This window comes from Oncorhynchus masou, chromosome 23, assembly GCF_036934945.1.
Source record: "Oncorhynchus masou masou isolate Uvic2021 chromosome 23, UVic_Omas_1.1, whole genome shotgun sequence".
Taxonomy (NCBI): Eukaryota; Metazoa; Chordata; class Actinopteri; order Salmoniformes; family Salmonidae; genus Oncorhynchus; species Oncorhynchus masou.
The window spans coordinates 26,344,209-26,362,918 of NC_088234.1; the positions used below are offsets into that span (position 1 = coordinate 26,344,209).

An 18,710-nucleotide genomic window follows, 5' to 3' on the forward strand; every position below is an offset into this window, starting at 1 on the left:
ATGATGCTGCCACCACCATGCTTCACCAGGTGGTGCCAGGTTTCCTCCAGATGTGACGCTTGTCCAAAGAGTTCAATCTTGGTTTCATCAGACCAGAAAATCTAGAGAATCTTGTTTCTCATGGTCTGAGAGTCTTTAGGTGCCTTTTGGCAAACTCCAAGCAGGCTGTCATGTGCCTTTTACCGAGGACTGGTTCTGTCTGGCCAGACTACCACAAAGGCCTGATTGGTGGAGTTCTGCAGAGATGGTTGTCCTTCTGGAAGTTTCTTTCATCTCTACAGAGGAACTCTGGAACTCCGTCAGGGTGACCATCGGGTTCTTGGTCACCTCCTTGACCAAGGACCCCCCCGATTGCTCAGTCTGGCCGGATGGCCAGCTCTAGGAAGAGTCTTGGTGGTTCCAAACTTCTTCCATTTAAGAATGATGGAGGCCACTGTGTTCTTGGGGACCTTCAATGCGTTAGACATGTACCCTTCCCCAGATCTGTGCCTCGACACAATCCTGTCTCCAAGTTCCTTAGACCTCATGGCTTGGTTTTTGCTCTGACATGCACTGTCAACAGCGGGACCTTATATAAACAGGTGTGTGCCTTTCCAAATCATGTACAATCAATTGAATTGTCCAGTCAATTGAATCTCAATGATGATCATTGGAAACAGAATGTACCTGAGCTCAATTTGAAGTCTCATAGCAAAGGGTCTGAATACTTATGTAAATAAGGTATTTCTTCTTTTTATTTTTAATACATTTGCTAAAAAAAAATTAAAAACTGGTTCGCTTGTCATTATGGGGTATTGTGTGTAGATTGAGGAAAGCAATTATATTTAATCAATTTTAGAATAGGGCTATAACGTAACAAAACGTGGAAAAAGTCAAGGGGTCTGATTACTTTCCAAATGCACCTTCTTTTTTTGCTGTGGTATCGTTTTAGTATTGTTTTGATATCGAGAATCGTGATGGTATCGAGTTTGTGATACTATATCAGTATTGAAGTCCAAATTCTGGCATCGTGACAATACTGACACTGAGTAACTAAATCTGTACGAGTAAGCAGTGATGCTTATTATTACTGTTATTATTGTTGTTATTGTTGCAGTGATTATTTTTCCAAATGGTAAAGGTAGGGGTAGTAGGGGTAATGGTTGTAGTTTAATGGTGGTAGTGGTAGTGGTGGTAGTAGGGGTAATGGTATAGTTTAATGGTGTTAGTGGTAGTGGTGGTAGTAGGGGTAATAATATTAGTTTAATGGTGGTGGTGGTAGTGGTGGTAGTAGGGGTAATAATATTAGTTTAATGGTGGTGGTGGTAGTGGTGGTAGTAGGGGTAATAATATTAGTTTAATGGTGGTGGTGGTAGTGGTGGTAGTAGTAGGGGTAATGGTATAGTTTAATGGTGTTAGTGGTAGTGGTGGAAGTAGGGGTAATGGTAGTAGTTTAATGGTGGTGGTGGTAGTAGGGGTAATGGTAGTAGTTTAATGGTGGTAGTGGTAGTGGTGGTAGAAGTAGGGGTGGTAGAAGTAGGGGTAATGGTAGTAGTTTAATGGTGTTGGTAGTATGGGTAGTAGGGGTAATGGTAGTAGTTTAATGGTGGTGGTGGTAGTAGGGGTAATGGTAGTAGTTTAATGGTGGTAGTGGTGGTAGTAGGGGTAATGGTAGTAGTTTAATGATGGTGGTGGTAGTAGTTGTAGTAATGATGATGGTCGTGGTAGTAGTAATATAGTGGTGATGATAATAGTAGTAATAGTCTCAGTAGGTAGTAGGTTGAAATATTGGTGGTAGTAATGATAGATAGTAATGGTAATGGTAATAGTAGGGATAGTAGTGGTATTGGTGTAAATAACAGCGGTGGTGGTAGCATTCATTTGAGTAGTAATAGGGAAAGGGAATACCTAGTTAGTTGCACAAGTGAATGCATTCAACCCAAATATGTCTTCTGCATTTAACCCAACCCCTCTTAATCAGAGTTGCGATGGGGCTTAATCGACTTCACCGGCGCCCGGGAGCAGTTGTCGTTGGGTGTTAACTGCCTTGCTCAAAGGCATAATGGACCATTTTTTCACCTTGCCAGCTCGGGGATTCAAACCAGTGACCTTTCCGTTACTGGCCCAAAGCTCTTAACCGCTAGGCTATCTGCCGTTATTTGACATGTTTAGCATATTACTGTCCTCATTATTTATCCTATGTTTGTTTTACTGTCCACTGTTCTATTGTTGTTATTCTATTGTTGTTATTATTCTTCTTCAGTTATTATTACTATCTTATTTCATTGTATTTATTTTCCATAAAATTTTCCATTTATTTTCCATTTATTTTCCATTTTTATGCATTGACAATTTTTATGCAATGTTTCTCACGCCAATAAAGCAATTTTAATTTGAATATGAGAGAGAGAGAGAGGGGGAGGGGAGGGATGGATGGAGAGAGAGGAAGGGAGGGGGATAGAGAAAGAGAGAGAGAGAGAGAAGATGGAAGAGAGGGAGGGAGGGAGAGGGAGAGAGAGAGAAAGAAAGGGAGAGAGAGAGAATGAGAGAGAGACAACCCTACAGCATGTAGATGAAGAACATTTGATGTGATAATTTGGTCCCGCTTTATTTGAAGTTTATCTTATGAAGACTTCATAACACATTCATATAGGCGTCATAAGCGCTGCATAAATGGGTCACAAATCATCTATAACCGTATTTCATGCTCTATAAAAGATCAATGTGAACAACTAAATTGATGCTTATGTCACACAGATATGCCACATTATGAATCTTTAAAGAGCGTGATAAACGGTTATAGATGATTTGTGAAGCATCTATGTTGTGCTTATGAAGCCTATGTAAAGGCTTTATGAAGCCTTCATAAGAAGAACTTCAAATAAAACAGGCCCGATAATTGTTATGGACACATCTCATTTGATATTTTTGGTTGATACTGTAGGTTAGGCATGACTACAGCCACACATACCACTGGGCGTGATAATTGGTCATCTCAACTGTTATTTCTGGTTGTTGTATTGTTAGGCATGACTATATCCACATATACCGATGCATGTGACTGCATTTGAGTACTAATAACAGCCACAACAACAGTTCCCTAAATGTATTCTGCCATCATATGCATGAATGAAATGAACTTGAACTGGAGGCAGTGTGTGTGTGTGTGTGTGTGTGTGTGTGTGTGTGTGTGTGTGTGTGTGTGTGTGTGTGTGTGTGTGTGTGTGTGTGTGTGTGCGTGTGCGTGTGCGTGTGTGCGTCCTGTTCACCTTTCTCCCCAACAAAGGGCAGGGACCAGGTGAAGACGTCCATGAAGTTGGGCAGCCAGTAGGGGTGAGGGGAGCAGTTGAACTGCCTGATGTTCATCACGTTGTTCTCATACTTCAGCACTGCAGCTATAAGGAACAGACGAAACACAAGTTAGAGTGACTTAAATATTTACTTCAGACACTTAAGTTTCATTACTAAAAAAACATATATTTTTGTAAGTATGAATTCAGGGACAGGAAACACTCTGTATGTTGCAGACAGATATATAATGAATAGAGCTGACATGATGACCTGTTCTATGTGTCAGATAATCATTTCTGTTCTACACAATACATTTATTTCTGTAAAGTTATATCCTCCTTAATCTCGGTTAACCCAGAACTAAAATCCCTTTAGGTCAGATGCTCTACACTCTGTCACACCCTGATCTGTTTCACCTGTCTTTGTGTTTGTCTCCACCCCCATCCAGGTGTTGCCCATCTTCCTCATGATCCCCAAGGTATTTATACCTGTGCTCTCTGTTTGTCTGTTGCCAGTTCGTCTTGTCTCGTCAAGCCTACCAGCGTTTTCCCCGTACTCCTGTTTTACTCTAGTTCCTGTTTTTCTAGTTCCCGGTTTTGACCATTCTGCCTGACCTGACCCTGACCTGCCTGCCGTTCTGTACCTTTTGGACTCTGTTCTGGATTACTGACCTCTGCCTGCCCTTGACCTGTCGTTTGCCTGCCCCCCTGTTTCTGTAATAAACCATTGTTATTTCAAAACTGTCTGCATCTGGGTCTTCTCCTGAGCCGTGATACCCTCTCTCTTCGCAACTTACAGGCAAGTATATGGGCCAAATGTCCCCTCACCTTCTGAAAGATGCTAAAACATGCAAAATCATGATTTGTCCAAATGACCTGTGATAAAATCTGCGCAAAATCTGAACAAAATTACTCATTAGCCTTTGGATCCCACAGTCTGTTGACAGATGCTACGGTACCGTTTATGTTTACATAGTCTGTCCATGAGAGATTACATCCTCCTGAACAGCCTCATGGAGAGAGGGGGTGTGTATGAGACATCTGACAATTAAACGCATCCAGGTATAATGCATTATAACTTGCTTTAGAACAAGGCTTATGGTATGTTATGTCTCTCTGTGCATAGTTTCCAAACTGGCTGTTAGTTTGTCCGGATCATTATGAGATTATTACAAGACATATTACAAGGCCGCATCATAATGAATTATACCTGCATGCATTAAGTATAGTGTTAACCCAATTTCTATTGTAACACGTTGATCAAATCACTGGTGTACAAATGAATTTTGAATGCATTTAGAGTGCCTTCTATTCTAAAACATCCATATTGTTTATTATAAAACTGTCCATAAAACCGTAAATCCATCTCATAAAACCCCTCAAAAGCTGTCAGTTTTATACCACGAGGGACGTTCTACCTAGCAATTAAAACAGCGTTATTAAGTGAAAATATAAAGTCAGTCTGCATCGTGTGCCTGTTCTACACGGCTGGCCCTTTAAACCCATACTCTGCGCTTCCAGAAAAAGGAGGGCCGAGCATGCCCCCATTCTCATCGACGGGGCTGTAGTGGAGCAGGTTAAGAGTTTCAAGTTCCTTATTGTCCACATCACCAGCAAACTATCATGGTCCAAACACACCAAGACAGTCGCCTATTCCCCCTCAGGAGACTGAAAAGATGTGGCATGGGTCCTCAGATCCTCAGTTCTAAAGTTGCACCATCGAGAGCATCTTGACTGGTTGCATCACTGCCTGGTATGGAATCGGCTCGGCCTCCAACCGCAAGGCGCAACAGGGGGTACGGCCCAGTACATCACTGGGGCCAAGCTTCCTGCCATTCAGGACCTCTATCCCAGGCAGTGTCAGAGGAAGGCCCTAAAGACTCCAGCCACCCGAGTTATAGACTGTTCTCTCTGCTACCGTACGGCAAGCGGTACCGGAACACCAAGTCTAGGTCCAAAACAGCTTCTACCCCCAAGCCATAAGACTACTGAACAGCTAATTAAATGGCTACCCAGACTATTTGCATTGACCCCCCACCCTTTTTTTATATACTGCTGCTACTCACTGTTTATTATCTATGCATAGTCACTGTATATAGCCTCGTTATTGTTATTTTATTGTTGCTCTTTTATTTTTTACTTCAGTTTATTTAGTAAATATTTTTCTTAACTCTTGTTTTTCTTAACTGCATTGTTGGTTAAGGGCTTGTAAGTAAGAATGTCACGGTAAGGTGCATGTGACAAATACAATTTGATTTGATTGGATTTGATTTCAATGCTATGTCACATTGATTCCAAGCCCCCACCACAACAGTCCCAGCATCATTTATAGGGATTTATACATGAATAAAACCAGGAAAAACAACTCGCTCAGCATATGGGCTTGATGGACTGATCGCCTCCATTCCTTAGTGAGAAAACATACATTTCTGACAATGGATGGATGGAGGGAGAGGGTGAAAGGAGAGAGCGAGAGAAAGGGAGAGAGATCATTGGAGAGGTAAGCTGGAGGGATACAGAGACAGAGAGACCGATTGGAGATCCCTATTGGCATGTTGATAGGAAAAGTTGAGGCAGGGACATTTTGAGAAACACAGCAAATCTACTTGTAAGATCCACATGAGATAAAACAAGGGACGTTTATTGGGGAACCGGGAGGAGTGCTTTGGTTGACCACATTATCTACAGTATGCAATACCGCTCCGGAGGTCCAGAAGAATGTGCATACACCAAGCTTTTTCTGTGCCAACATGCATGAAAAGGCTGAATTCTCCGGGAGGCAATTGCAACGTACCAAAAATGGGATCAGAAACCGAGGACGTATCTATAACAAGTTGAAACCTTAGACTGTTTACGAGAGAAACACATACTGTATAATCACGAACAAACAAATCCAACAGTCGTTTGTATTAGGAAAAACCAACATATTCTTATGGACGTTTTAGAATGATTATGGAAAAAAAAAAAACGTCAAAATACATGATGACATGTATGACTTAACAAACTATATGACATTTTGCTACATTGGCTCACATGGCGATTCCACTAGGATCTGACCTAGACCTGAGCCATTGACCTTTTCCAGATTCAGCAGTGGGCTGATTTTTTCTTAGTCGGATGGTTCGGGGGATGGAACATAATTACAAATCATTTGTAGACTGCAAATTGACCGCAAGAAGCAGAAAGAGATATAATGTTTGACTGAAACGTAATCATCATATCAAACCTTGCGTACATTTGTATATACGACCACGTTGTGTCTCTCTATTGTCCATGGGAATACTTGGGAACAGATTTCATACATTAAAATCACTCAGAGCTGATTTCCTGGTGTTTACAAATCTTATGTCCAACAATGAAAATTCCAAAATATACTTGAAAACTTGGGGGGCCGAATAAAACCATTTGGGGAACCTTGACCTAGTCTGTCTAAATAAGTTATCACATTGCAACAGGCCACATTGCAACAGGCCAGGGAACCACACAGACAGACACTGTTGCCTCATCCCCTTTATACAGCCCTCTGCTCTCCCTCCCACCTCCACCCCACACACCCAGGCAGTGTGGCCTGATTCGGGGGGGGGCTGACACCGAGGTTGGGCCCCGGTGGGGGACTTTCCTGCGTCTCCTGGCGGGGTTTGAGAATAGCAAGTCATCAAACGCGGCATGCCAGCCATCTGCATGTCATGAGTCTGTACAGCTACAGGTAGTCTGTCTAACATTCACTGGGCTTGGTGAGGGGTGGGGTTGCGTGGTAGTGGCGAGACAGCGGTGAGACGAGCGGGTGTTGGAGCAAGTAAGTGGTGCAGCCCTCAGTATCAACAGCCATTGTTATGAGCTACTGTGCCTTCTCTTAGATACACACACAAACTCTGAAAGCACAAATCCAACTCTGGAGTCCAATGGCGATTAACTTTACACCACTCCAGCCAACGCGTGGCATTGGTGATCTTGGCATTGGTGATCTTGGCATTGGTGATCTTGGCATGGTGATCTTGGCATTGGTGATCTTGGCATTGGTGATCTTTCATGGCTGCTCGGCTGTGATAACCCACTTCATGAAGCTCCTGACGAACAGTTCTTGTGCTGACGTTGCTTCCAGATGCAGTTTGGCATTCCGTAGTGAGTGTTGCAGCTGTCGGCGGTCCTATTCTGGGAGCTTGTGTGGCCTACCACTTCGCGACTGAGCCGTTGTTGCTCCCGGACATTTCCACTTCACAATAACAGCATTTACAGTTGACCAGAGCAGCTCTAGCAGGTCAGAAATGTGAAAAAATGACTTGTTGGAAAGGTGGTATCCTTTGATGGTGCCACGTTGAAAGTCACTGAGCTCTTCAATATGGGCCATTGTACTGCCAATGTTTGTCTATGGAGATTGCTTGGCTGTGTGCTCGATTTTATACACCTGTCAGCAACGTGTGCGGCTGAAATAGCTGAATCCACTCATTTGAACGGCTGTCCACATAGCTTGGTATATATAGTGTATCTACGCAGTTATTGGTATATAAATATACTTTTCCCTCTTACGTCATTACCAAGCAACCAGCTATTCTACATGGCTCAAAATCCAATCAAATTTTATTGGTCACATACAAATATTTAGCAGATGTTATTGCAGGTGTAGCAAAATGCTTGTGTTCCTAGCTCCCAACAATGTAGTAGAATCTAACAATTCACAACAACACACACAAATCTAAAGTAAAATAACAGAATTAAGAAAGACATAAATATTAGGAAGAGCAATGTTGGAGTGGCATTGACTAAAATACAGTAGAATAGAATACAGTATATACATATGAGATGAGGAAAGCAGTATGTAAACATTATTAAAGTGACTAGGGTTCCATTATTAAAGTGGCCAGTGATTCCATTATGTATATAGGGCAGCAGCCTCTAAGGTGCAGGGTTGAGTAACCGGGTGGTAGCCGGCTAATTGATAGAAGATAGATAGAAGATGGAGAAAAAGTAGAGTAGGGCAGTCTGACAGACAGTGGAGGAAGCATTAAGCTCAGTTGGTTGTTGTTCGCAACACCAGCATTCTGGGTTTGATTCCTGAAGGGACCATATTTTCTTAACTTAGGTGTTATCTATCTTGCTTTTAATAAATTAATAAAACACTCACAAACGACGATATACATTTTCAAACTAATTTAAGTCTGGTTGCAGTTCCTCAGACAACCACCGGGCATCTCTGTTGCTCTAATAACGCTAACTACTACTGTAGTGCTTCTTGGGGGAAGACCAGACCATCCGTGGGGTTGCTCTAACAGGAAAACCCACTAATACGGTAATGGCGACGCCCGCCTGTCTGCCCTCTCATACATTATTCACAGACGAGTGGCTGCCGAGAAGGGTTTTCCTCCCTTCTTAACGAGGACGGCTCTCTGATCCCCTCTGTCTGGAGGGACGAGGGGTGGAAGTTTGAGAGTTCCTTCCTCTGGCTTAGTGCTTCCTCCACTGTCTGTCTGACAAGCGGACGGCCCTACTCTACTTTTCGCCATCTTCTATCTAACTTTCTCTGTATTCCACTCATATAACAGCTGTAGACAGGAAATAGAGGGAAATTGGCTGTTTTACATTTTTTTCCACTACAGTTGACTTTTATGAATTTATCATCCCACACATATTTAATTCAGTTTCTTGTCAAATCACTGTTGCAGTGGAACAATACAGTAGGCTACAGAGTACAGTGTTAGAGTAACAAAGCAGATTGAGTTGTCAATGTCATTGACCAATAATAATTGAGGTCTTGATCATAACTGCAGTTCTAAGAAATCAGATAAATCAAAGGATGGTGAGTAAATGATAATGATGGACTAGGAATGTTTACTGGTTAACTGGTCCTCTCATGCCAAGATTCCCATCCAGCTACCCGACCAGAAATCCAGAGAGGAAAACAAAACAGAGAACATACCCCTTTATGCTCAGACTTGCTCTGACTCTATGGGGGGAGGGGTCCCTGGAGAATTACCAGAGAAGGTCCCCACGCTGTCAACTGTGACAAGGCGGAAAATTCCCTTGTTCCCTGTAGTCCTGCCTCGGGAATGCCATCCCACTATTTACTCTACGCTCAGCACCGATCATGTGGCCACATGCCAATCCCACAGGAAACAGAGTCCGAACTCTGACCTCGGCCATATCTCTGAGCCAGCCCTCTCTAGAGCAACAGCTCCATCCATCTCCATCTCTATTTTCATTCTATCAATGAATAGCAGGATAGAGCGGGAACTATGTGACTGTCTCGGAGGCAGGTAGGCTAACTGTTTCACCTTGTGATCAACACAACTTCGCAACACCCAAGCCTGAATACCCAGTCTGACACTTTCAAATCGTCCATCTATTCCCATCTGTCTCTCAGTCACATTTCCAACGGTCTAAACTCAATCAACAACATATGGCAGGGGAAAATCCAGTAAACGTCTGATACGATGTGTGCCATGTTTGGATATGCGTAACTGCTGTCCAAGAGGCAGGCCCAGCGAAGGGTCTTTCGCTGGTTTTAGTTGAGCAGCTTGCCAATATAGCATTCAACAAGATAGATCCCTTTGAGCCCAGGTCTGATAAACTGTACTAGAAGTATAAATAGTTGCCACAAGCGTATCTTATATCTTATATCACAACAGTATCACACCACAGTAGCTTTAACCCTCTTCTCCTCAAATAAAACCAAACTCCACCTCCCAAATCCCAGATGGGAACGGCGACTAAGTCCCTAGTCACATGTCTTGGGAATTCAAGTGACAAGGGGATTCTGGGGTATGAGGAGCTACTGTCTCCGATGGGGGAGAACCCCTCAGTTCTCGTTTCACTGCGTGACAATCCTCTGCCGCTCCAAAATAGACTTGGGGAGTGGTGTCATTCCCCGTCTTCATGACTGGAGGAACCCAAGCTGTCTGACACCAGCGACTAAACTTGCCACCCATATTGTTTGTCAGCAGACAGTTTTCATGTTTACAGGTCAGTGAGAGAGAGGGGGGGGGGGGGGGCATTGGGCGAGTGATCACTCAGCTCCAGCTTATGTGGCTACAGACAACTTGACCCCTGACATGAGACTGTGTAGACTAGCCACCCGAGTAACTCGGGTGACGGAACCATCCGATTCCACGATTGATCTAACCCGTAAAAAGTTATTTTGTTATTTGGCTGTTGCATTATGTCGACTCGGCAATGGTGGCCTTTGTGTTTTTTAAATTGTATTTATTTGCCTGCGAGACCAACGGCTGGGGGGTTCCTGCCTTTGTCAGGGTTGCCAAACCTCCACTCTGAGCGAGGTTACACTGACCGCAGACTGATTTGGAGGAGGCTGGTTAATCTGATTCTGGCAACCCCCCCTCTGTGCAAAGACTGACGGGCTTAGCTGACTGGCCCCTTTTAGATTTACAGCTGCCATCGATTGGCCATCAATCACGAGACCGCGGCACTCGCAACCGAGATCCCAGTCCAAGACGAGAGAAGTTCAATCTATTACGGTCACTTGCATTTCAATTGGGCGCCCTGCCCCATTCGAACCATATTATGTGCCTCATTGGACGGTTCTTCACAGAAATAACAAATGATATAATGTACTCCTCTTAACTCCTTAGTTAGAACGTCTGTAGGACTATAGGGTGAAGACTCCCATGTTGTTTCAAGAGAAAAGAAAAGAATCCTAGAAAACTGAGCACCCTATTAAATACATTAAAACTCTGAAGAAATACGTAATCGGCGTTAAATGCACAATAAAACTAAAAGAGTGGGATGGAAGGGGGGTGTCTAGTTGTGCAGGAGCCCGGGCTGAGTAATGGCATGCGTTCCTGAATGTGCTTCAGAAGGTCAGCTATTTAAAGCTCTTTACCTTTGAGTTGGCAAAGCTGGGATCAGATATCAAGGTGGGCTGAGATTAGGGAACATCAAAGCAAAAACAAAAACAACCTGGACGGGACTGTGAACATCAGCCATTGTAAGGCTCACAAAAAAACTCCAAACCGCTCTCCTTCTGTAGATGTCCTTGCAGTAAATCCTACTACACACCATCCTGACACATGCCCGCAAGGAAACTCATCACCGGGCTTTGCCCCAATTCACACCTATGCGAAAATATGCCCCCATGAGTGTGTGTGTCAAAAATATGCCCCATTTCCCTTCTCCCATTCTCTCCCTAAATTCCCCTGTGGTTCCCCGATTGGACAAAAAGAGTCGCTCTTGGACTTTTTGTGCTGACTCACTTCATAAAGGTCTGTCTGTGTGTCCAGCCTCCTCCAGAGTGTGCTGGGACACTGCATGCCAAATGGACCACAGCCAGTCCATCCCATCCCCACCCAACCCAAGAGACGCGTGAAACGTTTTGGAACCACGGCACTGTGTGCTCTCCCTTTCTCACTGTCCCCCTTTCTTTCTCTCTCTCCCTTTCTCTCTCTCTCCCTTTCTCTCTCTCCCTTTCTCTCTCTCTCCCTTTCTCACTGTCCCCCTTTCTTTCTATCTCTCCCTGTTTCACTGTCCCCCTTTCTTTCTCTCTCTCCCTTTCTCACTGTCCCCCTTTCTTTCTCTCCCCCGCCTTCTCACTGTCCCCCTTTCTTTCTATCTCTCCCTTTCTCACTGTCCCCCTTTCTTTCTATCTCTCCCTTTCTCACGGTCCTCCTTTCTTTCTCTCTCTCCCTTTCTCACTGTCCCCCTTTCTTTCTCTCTCTCTCCCTTTCACTCTCTCTCTCCCTTTCTCACTGTCCCCCTTTCTTTCTCTCTCTCTCCCTTTCTCACCGTCCCCCTTTCTTTCTCTCCCCCGCCTTCTCACTGTCCCCCTTTCTTTCTATCTCTCCCTTTCTCACTGTCCCCCTTTCTTTCTCGCTCTCCCTTTCTCTCTCTCCCTTTCTCACTGTCCCCCTTTCTTTCTCTCTCTCCCTTTCTCTCTCTCTCCCTTTCTCACTGTCCCCCTTTCTTTCTCTCCCCCGCCTTCTCACTGTCCCCCTTTCTTTCTATCTCTCCCTTTCTCACCGTCCCCCTTTCTTTCTCTCTCTCCCTTTCTCACTGTCCACCTTTCTTTCTCTCTCTCTCCCTTTCTCTCTCTCTCTCCCTTTCTCACTGTCCCCCTTTCTTTCTCTCTCTCTTCCTTTCTCACTGTCCCCCTTTCTTTCTCTCTCTCTCCCTCTCTCTCCCTTTCTCTCTCTCTCTCGCTTTCTCTCTCTTTCCCTTTCCCTTTCTCTCTCTCCCTTTCTCACTGCCCCCCTTTCTTTCTCTCTCTCCCTTTCACTCTCTCTAATGTAGAGGAAGCATACATTTGATCTGATCACACTGTGTCAAGTACAGTGTAATTCAGTTGTGGATTCTCTGTACTGTTTTTATTTGTTCGCTTTACTTTTTTGTTTCACTGTAAAGTGTGTTGTGATTTAAAATGCACTTTAAAAAGAGATTTACTTTTGTGATGTTGTATGAACATCCGTGTCTGACAACTTCAACCGTAAACTAGTTCAATAGAGTCAGGTTGTGTCGCGAGGTCATCCTTCCAAATCTTATCTCATTGACTGAGCGAAGCCTAACTCTAGGGCAGCATACAACAGAGGAGGCTGGTGGGAGAAGCTAAAGGAGGACGGGCTCATTGTAATGGCTGGAATGGAATGAACAGAGCTGTATTACACATATCAAACATATGGAAACCACATGTTTGACTCGGTTCCATGTTTTCCTTTCCAGCCATTACAATGAGCCCGTCCTCCTATAGTTCCCCCCACCAGCCTCCACTGGCAAGTGGTAAATGATCCATAACAAATAAATAAATTAATGCGGTAATGAGTACGATTCACTCTGTGCTTGCCTTTGTTGTTGTAGACGTCTAGATAGTTGGGTGCTGAGAAGATGGTGATGAGAGAAGGAAACCCTGTTGTCTGGCTCTTCCTGTACATGCGGTACCTAGAGGGAGAGACAACATCATCAGCACCATCACTGTTACAAGAACACTACCTATAACTGTACTTGTGGTCTTCTGCAGCACAGTGTGGCCCTCTGTAGCTCAGTTGGTAGAGCATGGTGCTTGCAATGCTAGGATAGTGGGTTTGATTCCCAGGGCCATCTGTATATAAAATGTATGCATGCATAACTGTTCGGGATAAAAGTGTCGGCTAGATTATGTACAGTGGCTGGCCCGAGGACTAATGAAGTCCATTTTGTGGAAGGGTTACCTGATCCTAGATCTGTGTCTAAGGCTAGCTAGTAGGTCAAGCTGTTTTTGTCTCTTTGAGTGGGCCGGACAGTCTTCGTGGAGGAGCAGTAAACAAACAGGGTGACACGCCTTCTGTCAGTTTGAGGAGGAGCCCCTGCCTCATCAGCCCTTTTCTCAAATGTTATGGCATGCTTGCTACCAAGGGTGTCACGGTCCTTTGAGGGGGAACTGACGACCAAACTCAATAAAGTTGAATTCAACACTATTTTTTTGCAAGCGCAGGATTCCTACCCAGGTTTCCTGGCTAGGCTCAAGCGACATAGTTGTCCAAGGTGAACGGCTGTAACAGTTAGCGGTGGGGGGAAAGAGGGAACTTACCCAGCGTCCTGTGCTTCATGGGCTCGAATGACCGATAATAAGTTATTGTGTTGTAGAAAGTCGCAGACTGCAGGATAACTGTTGAAAGACAAGACGACACATGCTTGATTAACGGCTCTAATTTGATCAAAAAGCAGTGATTCGATTTCTTTCCCACTGGGCACAGACGTCAAATCAACTTCTATTCCACGTTGGTTCAACGTAATTTCATTAAAATGATGTGGAAACTACACTGATTCAACCAGTGTGTGCCCAGTGGATTGACACTTAAAATAGATATTCGTTCAAGTGTATTTTAATAGCAGGCACCTTCATCATGTAACCATTGGAAAGGTCAAACAGAGGATCCAGCATAAAATCTCAACCTTGTGGTTTCTATAAGTATTCAGTGTGTGTGTGTGTGTGTGTGTGTGTGTGTGTGTGTGTGTGTGTGTGTGTGTGTGTGTGTGTGTGTGTGCACGTGCAGCTTTTGCGTACTCATGCAGCTCTGATCAGTCTGAGATTGAGGTGGCCAAAATAAACTGCCAGCAATTACAATTTAGTAAAGTTTCAGGATTTTCCATGCCATAACCTTTAATTCCCAAAGAACCCAAAATGTGATTTTGCACTCAGTGAGGGAGGCCCTAGTCACACTAGCCAGCCAGCCAGCCAACAACCCCCTTGAAGCCAGTTACATTGAAAACTCCCGGAGAAGAAACGTTTAGTAAGTAAGTGAGTGCACATGAACTTCCAGACCTTGGGGAAACACAACAGAGCTGTGTGTCAAAATCATTTCAGAACCCCTCACCACAACAACTTTAGAAGGTTATTCAATGAACCTGACGAAACATGAAAGCAATCATTGTTCAAAGAACCAAACTCACCGTGGAACCGACTCATGTTTATTTCATTTTAGGTCACAACAGGCAACGTATTTTCCTATTGACAAAAAACGACACTTCAGCTGTCATTTGGAAATAATCTGACGTGTGTGTTTGATAATTAAGTTCGGGGCTGAAGGCTAAACTCAAGTGTTTGTTTCTGGATATTGCTAATTAGTCTAACAATGGTTGTGCCCTTTAATCAATGTGGTTCTCCATTGCTGAAAGCTTTCGGAGCTAAAGGGTTAGCTCACTGCTTTGTGAGATAGGTAGATGGCCTTGCACTTCGGGCCAACTCGTAACAGCCATGGTCCTCCGCCTCCAGTTAATATCCAGAATAGAAAGTAGACAAGAGAACGGGTACGGTATACTCTAACTTGAACAAAAGTGAACAGATCCGTCTCAATTTGCACTTCCTTGTCAGACGGGTATGCTTTGAGGGGCACAGTTACACTGCAGGCTTCCTAGCTGAGAGGCCTGATTTGCTTTGTCACTCCAGGTGGACTTACACCTAGAAATGGGTATGGTGTCACATTCCTTGTTGTGTTACTGATGACCTGAGAGGAGAAAGTACCACCAACAGCGGGAACGGTAACCAAAGTGCGTGTGGTTTCTTTATGGTGTGATAGCATCGCTTCGAGGAAAATAAAAAAAATAGCTAATATCCATCTTAATTGATTATTTTCACTCATATTTGTTTCTCCAGTTATCAGCAGATGCTGTTGCTACTGTAGGCACTGCTCAGAAGACTAAAGACATTTTGTGCTGAACGCAATTGACATCTGTTTTGGGACAGAGCGCAGATGTGATCCATCCCAAACCGTTGTGAGAGTCCCTGACAAATAAACAAACAAATGCACATCCTGTCTACTTCAAACCTGACAGTGTACTCTGTGTATCATCTGAACAGACAAAATCCATTCAAGGGCTATTTGCATAAAGCATCTAAAATACCATGTCATTTCCTGTTTAGGCTACTCAAAAACAGTCGGCCACACAGTACAGTGTCTGTGCTAGGCTTGAAAAGATGGGGCCTGTATTCATGTGCAATTTCATGCCTCAGTAGTGTGTAAAACAGTTATGAGGGGGCCTATAGCGCTGGGGTAAAACAGTTGCCAGAAGCCAGGAAAAAGCACCAAACTGATTATTTTCTCTCAGATTGGCGAATTGTTCTCCTTTCAGTCTGGAACTTGAATCTGGCCAATAAACGCAGCATGCCAGTATGCTGGCAATTACAATGAGCCCTGCAGGCAGATCCAAACGACGACACTGGGAAAAACAACAAGGCTATGTTTCAAATGGCACTCTATTCCCTATATAGTGCACTACTCTTGACCAAAAGTAGTGCACTATGTAGGAAATAGAGTGCCACTTGGAATGCAAGCCAAAGGCCACAGAGGAATGTAAGCCAAGCCAAGAAGACACAGGGGGCTGTTGGGATAGAGGTACAAGAGGAAGCAGCTAACCTGGACTGGAGTTTTACTGTACTACCCTGTTTGAAATGCTGAAGTGTTTATACTACAACAGCAATTATCTGTTCATATACTCTTAAAATGCATCCTTTATTCCTTGCTTCCCTGAAGTAATCACTGACATCTGACATGCCATAACTGTTGAAAGCAATGGCAAGTTTGCTAAAAACCCATCTAGTAATTGTCTGGTTCGTGAATATTTCAAGGAAGCGAGGAAGGAAAGATACATTAGGAGTATTCGAACAGGGTCTATCACTGTCAAATCACTGCCCTTCTTTTTCGATAGTCGATACTACTCAATGTAGTATACTGAATCCCTATCACTCAGATATCAGAGATATCTCTGCGATGGCAGGGCCATACGATGGAAATATCACTGGCAGAACCCGAGAGCATCAACACGACTGTCTTACCCTCTCTCAAGTGACAGGGGTGACATTTCACGCCCTGACCGGGCATGTGTTGTCTAGCAGATAGTCAAGCGAGACCATTTAAAGCAAACTGTTGGTTCATCTACAAATCTATCTCACAGCCCTGACCAAAATAACAGTTTGAATGCAAATAACCATTATTGTTCCCACATAAAACACTATACAGTGGGTATAACAAACACAAGGAACATATTCCTAATACTGAGTTTTTGCCCTCAGGACAGCCTCGTCGGGGCATGGACTCTTGAAGGTGTCGAAAGCATTCCACAGGGATGCTGGCCCATGTTGACTCCAATGCTCCAATCCAATCCTTCCCCAAGTTGGCTGGATGTCCTTCGGGTGGTGGACCATTCCTGATACACACAGGAAACTGTTGAGCATGAAAAACCCAGCAGTGTTGCAGTTCTTGACACAAACCGGTGCGCCTGGCACCTACAACCATGCCCCGTTCAAAGGCACTTCAATCTTTGGTCTTGCCCATTCACCCTCTGAATGGCACATAAACACAATCCAAGTCTCAATTGTCTCAAGACATAAAAATCCTTATTTAACCTGTCTCCTCCCCTTCATCTACACTGATTGAAGTGGATTGAACAAGTGACATCAATAAGGGATCATAGCTTTCACCTGGACTCACCTGGTCAGTCTATGTCATGGAAAGATGTTTTGTACACTCAGGCGACATTCTTTAGTCTTTATTGAATCCCCTTTAGCTGGTGCCTTAGAGACCACAAGCCTTCCTGGGGTCAAAAGAGCAAATTTTGTGCTGGTATACTCCTCAAATAGGAGGACTTTGAAATAGTCCTGCATTATGGGTAAAGTCTCTACCAAAGATGATATGCAGTCTCTTTTCAAATGACATCAATTTACAAACTGCAAAAAGTCTGTCCAACGTTTATTCTATTCTAGATAGAGCTCTTTGGGTGTCTGAACGCACTCATGCACCTTTGAGTCTTTCCATGGACCTGCTAACTCTAGCCACTTAGTTTAGCATAAGTATGAAATGAACACAGAGCCATTCAAAAAGGTTCAAATACCTTCTGACCATGATACAAAATATAATGCAATAATAATGATTTGAAAAAAAAAAAAATCTGCAAATCAGTGTGTAGCACACTCAAGGAGACACAGCATTTGATTGCTTATGCTGCTTCAGGGTGACTTTACCACTGGCATGCCAGGGCCATAGAGTGTTTATCCACCTGTAATGACTGGACACTAGAGCACTAAAATACACATTTGGAGAGGACTGTGGCCCTGTTCATTATATTCCGGACAGAGTGAGCTCCCTCCGTGCTTCCAGCCATTCCTTTGTTTGCTTTGCCTGCGACTGGGATCTGTTTAAGGGGAGTTAATATGTGTGCTCCATAAACACTTGCGACAGAGTAATGAGAGAGAAGCCCGTTTCTCTGGGATAATGACAAATGCAGGTTATACGGTTAGTGTGTATGTGTACATACAGACAATAGAAAAAAGATTGAGGGAGTTGGAAGGGGACTGAATGAAAATGAACATTTGGCAGAATAACTTGGGTTGGAAGGATTTGGTAAAGGAGGGTTCAGTGATGCTTCAATAGTACCGGTACTCTGTTCTATTTGAATGGTTATATTACTGTAGAGCCCTGAGGTGTTGCACTAAGATCAATGTCAAGTCCATTGTATGACACACACGCACACACACACGCACACGCACACACACACACACACACACACACACACACACACACACACACACACACACACACACACACACTCTTCCACCAGCATTTCTACATTGACATGAAAATAGCATTCTTAAAGATGCAATATGTAACTTTTTGGGTGACCGACCAAATTCACATAGAAATGTAAGTTATAGCTATGTCTCATTGAAAGCAAGTTTAAGAAGCGGTAAATCTGTTATTTGTGCGCTATTTCTAGACTTCCTGGTCTTAAGTTGAGTTTTTTTGCGTCTTTTACTTTTTGTTTTATAAACTAGCATCAAACAGCTGAAAATACAATATTTCTGGTTATGGAAAATATATTTCACAGCGGTTTAGATGGTACAATGATTCTCTACACTCCACTTGCTTGTTTTATCACATAAACTGAAATTAGGCAAACTATTAGAATTTTAGCAACCAGGAAATGGCGTAGAACTTCCTACATAGTGCAACCTTAATAATGTGCACT

General features: G+C 43.6%; 1 protein-coding gene across 2 annotated transcripts in view; it reads right to left on the reverse strand.

Moving 5' to 3' along the window:
* LOC135510643 (protein phosphatase 3 catalytic subunit alpha-like) overlaps positions 1–18,710 on the reverse strand; it is a 98,600-nt gene that overhangs the window by 21,856 nt on the left and 58,034 nt on the right. For both annotated transcript variants that reach the window (XM_064931728.1, XM_064931729.1), the window contains exons 7-9: positions 13,777–13,854; positions 13,054–13,148; positions 3,249–3,374 (exon numbers count right to left, since the gene is read on the reverse strand). In XM_064931728.1, the coding sequence (XP_064787800.1) occupies positions 3,249–3,374; positions 13,054–13,148; positions 13,777–13,854 (299 nt within the window). The remainder of the gene's footprint in view (positions 1–3,248; positions 3,375–13,053; positions 13,149–13,776; positions 13,855–18,710) is intronic.